The following is a 12,094-nucleotide window of genomic DNA, read 5'->3' as shown; positions in this document are numbered from 1 at the left end:
TCAGAGATTTTTGAGTAGTGAACAAATAAAAAGGTATTCAACCTCATTCAAGGAAATGCAAAGTAAGACCAAAGAGAAAGTCCATTTCCTAATCACTGTGTTGGTTAAAGCAAAACCAAGTCTGATAGTAAGTGCTGGCAGGGATGCAGAGCAGCCGAGCCCGTCATCCACTGTGGGCGGGAGTGTAAGCTGGTATAGCTGCTCTGGAAAATACCTTAGTGCCATCTCATAGAATTGAACATTCATGTAACACAGGCTTTCGGCAGCTCCACTCCTAGGTGCATACTCTTGAGAAACTCACAGTTATGCTCCCGGATCCAAGCGCAAGAACATTCCCAGCATCGTGGCTAATACAAAAACTAGAAACAAGCCCAGAGCCTTCTGTAGGGGACAAATAAATTTTACAGGCGTGAAAATGGACTACAGTTATGCACAGGAACCTTGATGAATCAGAAACTAGTTTTGAATGAAAAAAGCAGTTTTCGAAACACAGCATACCGTATCATATTACGAGTTTTATAAAGCTCAAACCAACCAAGACCAAACAATATTATTATTTTGGGATACATACATATTTTGTAAAGTGGTTTTTTTTTTTAAGTAAAAGAAAATGATATACTCGCACAGCTAGGAGAGTGGTTACCTTTGGGGAAGAGGCCTGGGAACAAGATAGGAAAGGCACACACACCAACAGACTGCAGCACTGTGTCGTGGTGAGCGTTACAGACATTAGATGTATTCTCTGCGGCCTGTCAGGCAGCATTCTTGAAGTAGATAAAGGAGCAACGCGTAGCCCGCTGGCCACGCCGCATCGTGGGGGGACTCGGGTGCCCGGCCCCGGTCCAGACACGCCGCTGTGCCGCCGGCGGGCGCAAGTGGAAGGGGCCCTGTCCCCTCCCTGACTGTGTGCTTCACTTTTTTCCCTTCTTTTCTCCTTTAGCACGTCATCTACTCCGTGAAGTTTTTTCTGTCATACGCAATTCCGGACGTATCGAAAAGCACAAAGAGCAAGATTAAGAGAGAAAAATACCTAACCCAGAAGCTTCTCCATGAGAATCACCTCAAAGATATGACCAAAAACCTGGCTGAGCACATGATAGGGGTGGTAGATAACCACTTACGGCCCAAATTAGAGTAAGGGCTTTATGTTCTGAGAAAAACCTTACAGAATTTTGATCTGTCAAAAAATATTATGGACCTCTAATGAAAATGCTTAGAAACCTCCCCTTCTGCAGCAGAATGGGTTCTTGTTTTCCTATGTGATTGTTTTTAGGGAGTGTTTCCTTTCTTCACTTTGCCAGACCTGTGCCAGTTACCGTCCCCTCACAGTGCCATCGTTAAGACGACGCGCGCTAGCTTCTGCATGGTTGAGAACTGGTCACTCGGAATGCAGCCTGATGCTGTGTGAAGTGGCAGAGAGACGAGAATTCATGATATGTAGGTGCATTATCACAGCCCCACGGAAAAGGAAACCTCAGCTAGCAGGAAACAGCTGGCGGGCTTCATTTTGGCCTATCTGCCCATCTCAAAGAAACGCTCATCGTGGACTGGAATGAGGACAGCGAGGTTCTGCAGCGTGTCTGTGCCAACCCACAGTGACACCTCTTATCTGCCAGGAGCCATCCCAGAATGGCCTGTGCCTCATCAGTGTTCACTGCTTGGCAACTCTGAAGGGAGTAAGGTGACAGAGGTGGGGAAAGTTACACTCAAAAGGAATCATAACTCCTGTTGAACAAGATCATTAATTCACCTCTTCTAAAGATACGTAGTTTCTTAAAAAAAAAAAAAAATGAAATCATGGAATTAAAAATTAGATTTCTTTCAACATAATGGTCTGGAAAAGATAAGCCCATCACTTTCCCACCAGTCGCCCTTTGTCCATTAGCTGCAGGGTGAACGGTATTGCAGGTCACAAGCACCATTCGAACGGCCCACTGCACAGCCGCTGTGACATGGTGCCGCTGTGCGTGGTTACCACCACCAAGTGCCCTAATGGTGAGCCACGCTGCGTCCCTGTGAGGAGCACCCTTCAGCAGGGATTCTGCACGTCCATGCGATCAGGATACCAAAGCATCTGCCCTGGGCAGTTCCTTGCACCCTCCATTCTCTTATTGCCAACCCAGTAACTTGTTTGTACTTTCATGTTTGCACCAGGGGAGGGAGGGGGCAAAGGCTGGCGTACACCCAGATTATTCCAGTCAAGAAAAGACCCTGGGTTTGGTTTGCGCTTCCAGCCTCCCTAAGGCCAGTCAGGCTTTTAGGCTAATAAAATGGTTTGGTCACAAACCCTGCCATCAGCGGGAGGTAGCTTCGTGCTGAACTCCTGCACCACGCCTGTCTTGCCCGCGATGGGTTCAGCCGAGCAGTCCTTACAGTGCTTTACTGCCTTTCAGGTGCTAGGCCCTCTGGTGAACTCTAGAGAAGATGCAGCACCCGCACGCCTCACGTTGACTGGTAACGGGAGTGCTGGGTGCAGGAGACGGTGTCTGGCACCACATTCTTGCTAAATGGGCTGCCACCCACTGGGGTGCTGCTAAACGCCCAGGTGCCACAGGAGCCAAGCTGCACCGAATCCCAGCAGCAAAGGAAAAGGAAGCGTGTTTTAGTGTTTAGAGGCTTGTCATAGAGTAGGCTAACTCCAGGTCACAATTCTAAAAGCCTGCCATGAATGTTTTTTTAAAAAAAAAAAAAAAAAATGCAGTACTTATATAGGATTCATCAAAGCAGTATTTAGACTTTGGAATTGTCCCAGTGGACCAAGGACAACATTTCACTAACTCTCTTCATGATGCAGATGACATGATCAGAAAGTGCTCATGACAGGCCACGTGAGGCCTGACTGCACAGGGAGTGAGAAGCGACTTTCTTCCCAGCGGAGAGACTCATTCCATACGCCTAGACGGGGTGCCACTGTTCCTGTCCCCACTCACCTCTCGGATTACCTCTTCCCTCCTCTGAACCACATGACTGTCTCCTACTATTGGATTTGGCAATTACTCGTTGCCTATGGGAGCATGGAAAAGGAAATGCTTTTGCCTTATATCTCCTTGTATATAAAACTTGAAAAGAATTATGCCTCTGTTTTCATAAGCCATCTTTCCTACATTGTCTTCATGGTCTAAAATGTGCTTCTGTGGACAGGAGGGGGGAAAGCTCGGCCCTTTCAAAGGCAGCAGATGTGATGTGTGACACTGCCAGTGCTCCCCCAACAGCTCCGTTGCAGCTGGGGCGCAGGGGCCCCTGGGACACCTACACTGTTCATGTAAGTCTAGCGCTGGCTTGTCGGTGGTGAAGAAAAGTGTGGGCTGTGCCTGCAGCGGTCATGGCTGGATCCGTGAATGTGCACAGAGGCAGCACCCTGGGAAGTGGGTGGTGTGCGGTGGGCCTCTGGAGGGAAAAGCCTGGCCCTAGACCTGCCCAGCATTAACCACTAGAGAAATTTCATGTTCATATCCTTTTGTAATGCCTGTGAATTTTAATAGAGCGAAGCATTAGACCAAAATACTCAGGGGATTTTTCTTTAAATATCCCTTCGATATTTTAGTTATGTCAATAGAAGGGGAAAGCTAATCATTTTTGTTTGAAAACTGAACAAGCCATCTTGTAAACTGTCGCCAAAGTCTTCCCTTTTCACTGCACACACATCTTGAATTTCAGAAAACATTAATTCACAATGGGGGAGCAGAATGTGCTCTGTTGTTGAAACACTTCTTGTACCATTTTGTCATGTTTGTATCATATTTTAAGATGTTTAAAAAGTTAAAATGTATGAGTAGCTTAACTAAAGTAGAACTGAAATATTCATGACACTTCATACACTGTGGCATAAGATGTAAAGTTTGTAATGTTTTGTGATTTCTGTGCATTTTAATATCCTTTTATAATTATGAGCATTGTAATAAAATCATTTTAAAAATAATCTGTTGTCTATTCTATTTAATTGTCTTAATGTTTTTAAGAAAGAGCAAAGATATATCTCCTATTTACCAATTATCACCCAGATAACAAATGTGCACTTTTATATAGACTGTATCTAAAATTACATTTTTTCACAGCCTACACTTACTTTGAAACATGGTGTTTCTGGGGCATGTTGGGGGGAGAGATTCAGCCAGGGCTGCTGCATGGTTGTTGGGGTTGAACCGGACACAGGCCACCAAGCCTGGGGACCAGGTGGGAGCTGAAAACCAGCCCACCTCTGCTCACATGCCGGGTGCACCGGCGTCCAGCCGCATCCTCCAGGAGGAAGAGGTGCTTTCTCTAACCTCGTAAAGGTGGCTTCTGATCGCCAAACCGTGATCACGGGCAATGTCACCCAGAGAGGGCAAGTGTCCATAAGTCTCAGTTGGTTTGGATTTGCCAAGGCCCTGGGTACCGAAAGGGGGGATTATGGAGACTATGAAGGATAACCTCATTACAAAAATTAACTTGGAAAAATCCAGATTTGTAACTCATTTCATCCTTTGATTTTTTCTTACCAGCTTAAATTTCATTAGGCTTCCAATCAAACTATAAGTCAGATATAGTCCATAGCTGAACAAACAGGAAGAAGCCTTTTCTGATCGCTAAATGACGCCTTTGGGAACAGTACTAATAATGTTACTCTTCCCTGCAAGCATTTATGTCCAACAGGGGGCAATGAGAAGTTCATTTCTTAAGCAGAGTACCCCCTTCTCATTTGGGGGAAATGATGAGATCTTAAATGCAGTAGTTCCTCCTTATCCATGGATTCACTCCATGGTTTCAGTTACCCACAGTCAACTGTAGTCCAGAAATATTGAATAAAAAATCCCAGAAATAAAGCATTTGTAAGATTTAAGCTGTGTGCCATTCTGTGTATCGTGACGAAATCTTATCCTCCCTGGGACATGATTCATTCCTTTGTCCAGAGTCTGCACGCTGTATATGCCACCTGCCCGTTCGTCACTAAGCAGCACCTTGGTTATCAGATCGACTATCAAGGTGTCGCACTGCTTGTGTTTGAGTAACCCTTATTTTACTTAATAAGGGCCCCAAAACCCAAGACTAGTGATGCTGACAATTCAGATATGCCAGAGAAACAAAGTGCTTCCTTTAAGTGAAAAGGTGAAAGTTCTCAATAAAAAAAATTGTATGCTGAGATTGCTAAGATCTATGATAAGAACAAATCTTGGAAGGAAAAAAGTCCACGCTAGTTTGCTGAGAGACCATATTTACATAACTTCTATTACAGTATACTGTTAAAATTGTTCTATTTATTTTTTTGTTGTTAACCTCTTACTGTGTCTAATTCATAAATTAAGCTTTACCATAGATATGTATGTATAGGGAAAACATATAGGGTTTGGCACTAAAAAACGTAGTGTGTATATATATATAGGGTTCAATACTATCCATGGTTTCAGGCATCCACTGGGGCGTCTTGGAACGTATCCCCTGAGGGTAAGGAGGGACGACTGTAATTGGTATTTATCTGCCCCTCACCCAGCACCATGTTAGATGTTTTCTTACACATTACCTCACTGTTAACATGGATGTTTTTGCAAAGAAATATTAAGTACCTTTTTAAAAATGGATTATAAAAGAAATGCAACATGTTAAAAAGTCCCAAGCTGTACTAAAAGGCTGTGCAGGAAACCTAAGTCCTACCCTCACCCCAGCCCAGCCCATTCCACTCTCAGAGGTCCCAGGAAGTGTGAGTTGGGGGCATCAAAGGCAGCCTTTGCCCCAAGCAACTCCAGAGATTTGCTTTGGTTTGAAAAATTATAGTGTATTAAAGTTGCAGATCAGAAAAGCTAGTTCTGCCCGGCCAGCGTGGCTTAGCGGTTGAGCATCGACCTAGGATCCAGGAGATGGCTGTTTGATTCCCGGTCAGGGCACATGCCCGGGTTGTGGGCTCAATCCCCAGTAGGGGGCGTGCAGGAGGCAGCCAATCAGTGGTTCTCATCATTGATGTTTCTCTCTTTCTGAAATCAATAAAGACATCGTTTAAAAAAAAAAGAAAAGCTAGTTCTTTCCTTCAGCTTTTCAATTCAGCCCAAATCCCGTTCTTTTCATAAATTTAACAATTTTTTTCACTTTGTACTTGCAAACTTAAAGAAATGCTTTAAAATATCCGAAATGACAGTTGTAAACTTAGTCTATTCCATTTCCTTTCTAAGTACTCCAGTTTTCTGACCAACTGTGGCCAAGAGACCATACGTAAAGAGACTGCAAACTCTTTTCTCCTGCTCTTCTGTCTAGGGGACACCTTCCACAAAGCCATTGGGCCTTCGTTCTTCTTCGTCACCCTTTGTGACTGGGAGACTGAATATACAAATGAGCAATGACCATGCCATATATAAAAATAACACTCCGGATCAGACTGATGAATCTCAGAGGGATTGGGGGGGGGGGGGAAGGGGAGAGATTAACCAAAGAATTTATATGCATGTATGCACAACCCAAGGACACGGTATGGCAAGGGACTGGAGAGGGGGGTGGGGTGGGGTGGAGTAGAAGGGGTCAAAGTGGAGAAAAAGGGACATCTGTAATATTTTGAACAAAAATAAAAATTTTTAAATAACACTGACCCACAACCTGTAGCAACCAGCCCAGGAAACCAACCCCTTATCTACAATAATCAGACCAGGAAGGCGGCCACACTAACAGGAAGTCAGACTGTTTTATCTGTAGTGACAGCCCAGGAAGCCAAATCACCCCTGAAACAGTCCCAAATGACCAGGACCTGATTAATACTGCAGCTTTCCTAATTTTTATCCTGACTTCTATTGAGGAGCAACCAGGAAAGCCAAATATGCACCCCCTAAATTACATAGGACACCCCACTTCTGGTTAGCCCGCCCACAGCTTCCCCATGTCTACACCCTCCAATCAGGACACACCTGAAGCCTTCCCTCTTTTCCACTATAAAGCTTCCCTGCTTCCATTTCTGCCTTTGAGACTCTGCCAAAAGGCAATTGACGGTGGCTGACTCCCTTTGGCATAGGGAGCTCAGAATAAATCGCCTTTGGTGGTTCTCATTTAGTTGGTCTTCATTTATTTCACATTACTGTCTGATAAAGGTGAAGAGGGGTTGCTGGGTGGGTAGGATAACATTGGGAGGCTTCCTTTGGCTGACTCCTGCCCTTGAGTCATATTGGGGCTGAAGGGGAGGGAGGGTTGAGTCGTCTGAAAGTGTAGATTTGATCACCAGGTGTGAAGCTATGAATTTAACACAGTTTTGCCATGGATAGGCAATGGAGAACCTATGAAAGATGTCAGAGGGGAAAACTGGAAGCAAGAATTTCATCTCTGTCCCTGGTGAAGACTCATTGCCCTTCTGTCCAAACTCTTACTCCTCTGAGATGTTCAAAGGTTCCTGGGCACCTTCAGAGTCTAGAAGGAGTTTGATACCAGTTCTCAGATAGGGAGGCTGCTTTGCCACATTCCTGAGGCAAGGGAAAGAGGAGAGTTTACCTCCCCTCGGAGCCTTCACATTCCAAGGGGGAATTAAAGCATAAATTGGAGGAAAAGCAATCCTGGGATAACCAACTATGGCCGTGACTGTTTCACTTTATTTGGGGAGATGTTTTCCTTTGCTTATGAAGCAGAAGATTTTGCCAATGTTCTTAAAGAGACCAGCATTTCCATTTTCTACCAGAAAACAAAGTAGATGGCCCTTTAATAAAGCATAACTTGTTTCCTTAAACTGTTGAGCACATGGGATCTTTTGCAATGCTGAAGTGGTTTTATTTTATTTTTGTCATTTAACCTATTGGAAGGGACCCGCAAGACCCCTGGCCCTGCCCTTCATTCTCATTCACTCATCTGGCACTTAGCCATGACCATCCCTAGTTCCTGCAATTAGACCCAATCCACAGGAGAACCCTAAAGTAAGTAGATTGTGATGCCTAATATTGTTCAGCATGGATAAGCACATTTATGGTTACAAAATACCTTGCCACCACATTCTCTCTCCACAGTGTCCCCTGTGGTGACTCAGAGTGATGAGCCTCTATTAGCGAGGAGAAAACCACCAGAGAAGTTTGCTGCCGTGTGGTACGGGACGAGCTGCACCGATGATTCCAAAAGTCAAGCACTGACCTCACCACTGGGCCTTTTCTCCTCGACTTTGTTTTTGAACAGACACATCAAACTTTACCTTTAAGAATTGTGGGTCCTTTGGAACAATCAGTGTCCACTAACCCGGGCTCTAGCTTCAAAATCAAAATTGTAAATCAATGCTTTCTTAAAGACTGGCTAGAAAAGGAAGGTGGGAAGCAGTCCAAAGAGTCCAGGGAAATAGACAATCAGGAATAAAAAGCAGAGGTCACAGGAGATTCAGCATGTAGTGGGAGCTTCCAGGTCCCTCCTTTCTGCTATGAACTGTAACTACCAAAACATACTTCATTTTGGTTGCACCCCAAAATACTTAAAAGCAAACATATGTAAGGAGCAGCTCCCAGGAAGTTTTCATTGGTGATGGTGGGTCAGATACCCCAGGAGCCTCGCTCTGGCCCTCACCCTTCAGTAATCGAGGCGGGGTAATGCGTTTTGGGGACTTCCTTTGCAAGGGTAAATCACGTCATCACCTTCCTTGTGTTAATCTAGGAGACTGCACTGAAAACCTTGAATAAAACTTTCCCCAGATAATATTCTTTCACATCACCGTGTGAAGCTCTATCATCCGATCCATCTGAGCTGTGTAATCTCGAACACTCGAGGGTGGCACCCCACATTGGTAAAGGGAGGGGTCCCTTCCTGTCGCTAGGGCTCTCTTCCTGGGTTTTCCTGGGTCCCAACCCCTTGCAGTTTGTCAGCTCTGGTAATACCACAGTATCACTGTTTTCCAAACCTTGTCTGCTTAACATCTCCATTCATTCATGGCCACCTAATTACTTAATATTGCTTCCCCTGCTTTCTGCCAGCTGCCACATCTAAAAGTAAGAAGGACAGCACATGAGTGTGCTGCTCACAAGCCACCGCTGGGTGCTGCAGCCCATGGGTGCAGCCTGGATGACTAGTCTTACAAACATTGCTTTTCTTCAGCCCTCCATTTTCTAAGGAACTATTTGACCAGCTGCACCAGCCCAACTAATTCAAATCTTTATATTCTATGAACCATGGCCTGGGGCAAATATACTCCCCCTCCGTCCCTTAATTTTTGTCCCTGCTTCCAACTTAGGACCAACCAGAGAAAGCCAAATATGCACCCCTAACCAGTCACATAGGACACCCCACTGCAAGTTAGCCCACCTCCAACTTGCCCATGCCGACACCCTCTAATCAGAGCAAACACGAACCTTTCCTTTTTCACTGTAAAGCTTTTTCAGTCCCATGCCTGCCTTTGAGTCTCTGCCAAAATGCACATGATGATGGCTGACCCCTTTGCTACATCAAGCTCAGAATAAATAGCCTCTGCTTGTTCTCACTTGGTTGATCTTTACTTATTTCCACAAAGTTATTAACCTCTCTAGGCTCTAGCTTTCTAATGTATAAAATGGGGCTAAATGGTTCCCACCACTTAATGTCATTCTAAAGTCCCTAATGTCTCAGACTGGATTCAGTGTGCCACAAAGTAAAAGAAACAAAGGATGCCCAGTCGGGCGTGGCTCAGCGGTTGAGCGTCGACCTAGGATCCAGGCGATCGGGGTTCGATTCCCGGTCAGGGCACATGCCCGGGTTGTGGGCTGCAGCCAATCAATGACTCTCATCATTGATGTTTCTATCTCTCTCCCTCTCTTTTCCTCTCTCTGAAATCAATAAAGATATATTAAAAAAAAAAAAAAGAAACAAAGGATGAATACAAGGTGTCATCTCGGAGGTGAGTGTTCCAATGATTAGGGAATAAATAGCCAAGTTAAAAAAAATATATAGCCCGGCCAGCATGGCTCAGAGGTTGAGTATCGACCTATGAACAAGGAGGTCCCAGTTTGATTCCCGGTCAGGGCACATGCCCAGGTTCTGGGCTCAATCCCCAGCAGGGGCCGTGCGGGAGGCAGCCGATCAATGACTCTCATCATTGATGTTTCTCTCTCTCTCTCCTCCCTTTCTCTCTCCAAAATCAATAATAAAAAAACATACATAAAATAAATACATATATGTTATGGAATTGAATATAAAATGTGAATTTTTAATATAAAATAATTGACATTTAGAGAGCCTTTCATCCCAGAACATCAAATTCTACATCTCCTCCAGTGCACATGGAACATTCTCAAGAATAAACTATATGTTGGGACACAAAACTAGCCTCAACAAATTCAAGAAGATTGAAATTATACCAAGCATATTCTCTGACCATAGTGCCATGAAATTAGAAAAAGGAAGTAAAGAAACCCACAAACAAAATCAGAAATGAAAGAGTAGAAGTTACCACAGATATCACAGATATGCACAGGATCACACTAGAATACTATGAAAGATTATATGTCACGAAATCCAATAAGCTAGAAGAGATGAATAAGTTCCTAGAAATATATAACCTTCCTAGACCCTAGACTGAATCAGGAAGAACTGGAAAATCTAAATAGACCTATCAGCAGTGAGGAAACTGAAACAACCATCAAAAACCTCCCAAAAAATAAGTCCAGGACCAGATGGCTTCACCAGTGAATTCTACCAAGCATTCAAAAAAGATTTGAAACCTACCCTTCTCAAATTCTTCCAAAAAATTGAAGAGGCAACACTTCCTAACACATGTAATAAAGCCAACATAATCCTGATACCAAAACCTGATAAGGATAATACAAAAAAAGGAAACTACAAACCAATATATCTGATGAATATAATGCAAAAATCCTAAACAAAATACTAGCAAGTTGAATACAACAGTACATTAAAAAATAATACATCACAATGAAGTGGGGTTCATTCCAGGGGCACAAGGATTGTTCAACATATGCAAATCCATCAATGTAATACATCAACAAAAGAAAGCATAAAAATCAACTGATCTTAATAGATGCAAAAAAGCACTTGATAAGACACAACATCCATTTATGATGAAAACATTCAATAAAATAGGTATAGGAGCAAAGTATCTCAGCATAATAAAAGGCCATATATGACAAACCCTCAGCCAATATCATACTCAATGGTAAAAAACTGAAAGATTTTCCTCTAAAATCAGGAACAAGACAAGGATGTTCACTCTCACCACTCTTATTTAACATAGTTCTGGAAGTCTTAGCCAGAGCAATCAGAGATAAGAGAAAGAAAGAAAAGGCATCCAAATTGGAAAGGAAAAAATTAAAATAGTCACTTTCTGCAGATGACATGATTCTGTACATAGAAAATCCTAAAGACTCCACCAAAAAACTATTACTAGTTTTGTACTGTTACTAAAATAGTACAAAGAACTTGTACTATTTTTGGTACAAAAACTTATGTATGAAAATCCAATGCTTTCTGATATACTAACAATGAAACTTCAGAAAAAGAAATGAAAAAAAGCAATTCCTCTTTCAATTGCAACCAAAAGAATAAAATACCTAGGAATAAACTTAACAACATATGTGAAAGACCTATATACTGAAAACTACAAAGCATTATTTAAAGAGATTGAAAAAGACACAACAAAATGGAAAGATATTCCATGTTCATGGATTGGAAGAATAAACATTGTTAAAATGTCCATATTACCCAAAGCAATATACAGATTCAATGCAATCCCCATCAAAATCCCAATGTCATTTTTTAAAGAAATAGAACTAAAAATCATCAGATTTCTTTGGAACCACAAGACTCTGAACCACCAAAGCAATCTTGAGAAAAAAAGAATGAAGCCAGAGGTATCACGCTACCTGACTTCAAATTATACTACAGAGCTACAATAATCAAAACATCATGGTATTGGCAGAAAAACAGACACACAGATCAAAGGAATAGAATTGGAGCCCAGAAATAAAACGACATGTATGCGGGCAGATAATTTTTGACAAAGGAGCCAGAAACACACAATGGAGAAAAGAAAGCCTCTTCAATAAATGGTGCTGAGAAAACTGGAAAGCCACTTGCAAAGAATGAAACTAGATTACAGTTTGTCCCCATGTACAAAGATGAATTCAAAATGGGTCAAAGACCTAAATATAAGATCTGAAACAATAAATTACATAGAAAACATAGGCACTAA

At 42.8% G+C, this 12,094-nt stretch overlaps 1 protein-coding gene across 2 annotated transcripts in view; it reads left to right on the top strand.

The window, feature by feature from the left end:
• Positions 1–2,675, top strand: part of ANO6 (anoctamin 6) — a 168,048-nt gene extending 165,373 nt beyond the window's left edge. For both annotated transcript variants that reach the window (XM_081129748.1, XM_081129749.1), the window contains one exon: positions 941–2,675. In XM_081129748.1, the coding sequence (XP_080985874.1) occupies positions 941–1,138 (198 nt within the window). In that variant the 3' untranslated portion in view covers positions 1,139–2,675. The remainder of the gene's footprint in view (positions 1–940) is intronic.
• Positions 2,676–12,094: the final 9,419 nt, after the last annotated feature.

The sequence above is a fragment of the Miniopterus schreibersii genome (assembly GCF_964146895.1).
Source record: "Miniopterus schreibersii genome assembly, chromosome: 2".
Lineage (NCBI taxonomy): Eukaryota > Metazoa > Chordata > Mammalia > Chiroptera > Miniopteridae > Miniopterus > Miniopterus schreibersii.
The sequence above is the reverse complement of the archived record's forward strand: the minus strand, read 5'-3'. Positions and strand labels throughout refer to the sequence as shown.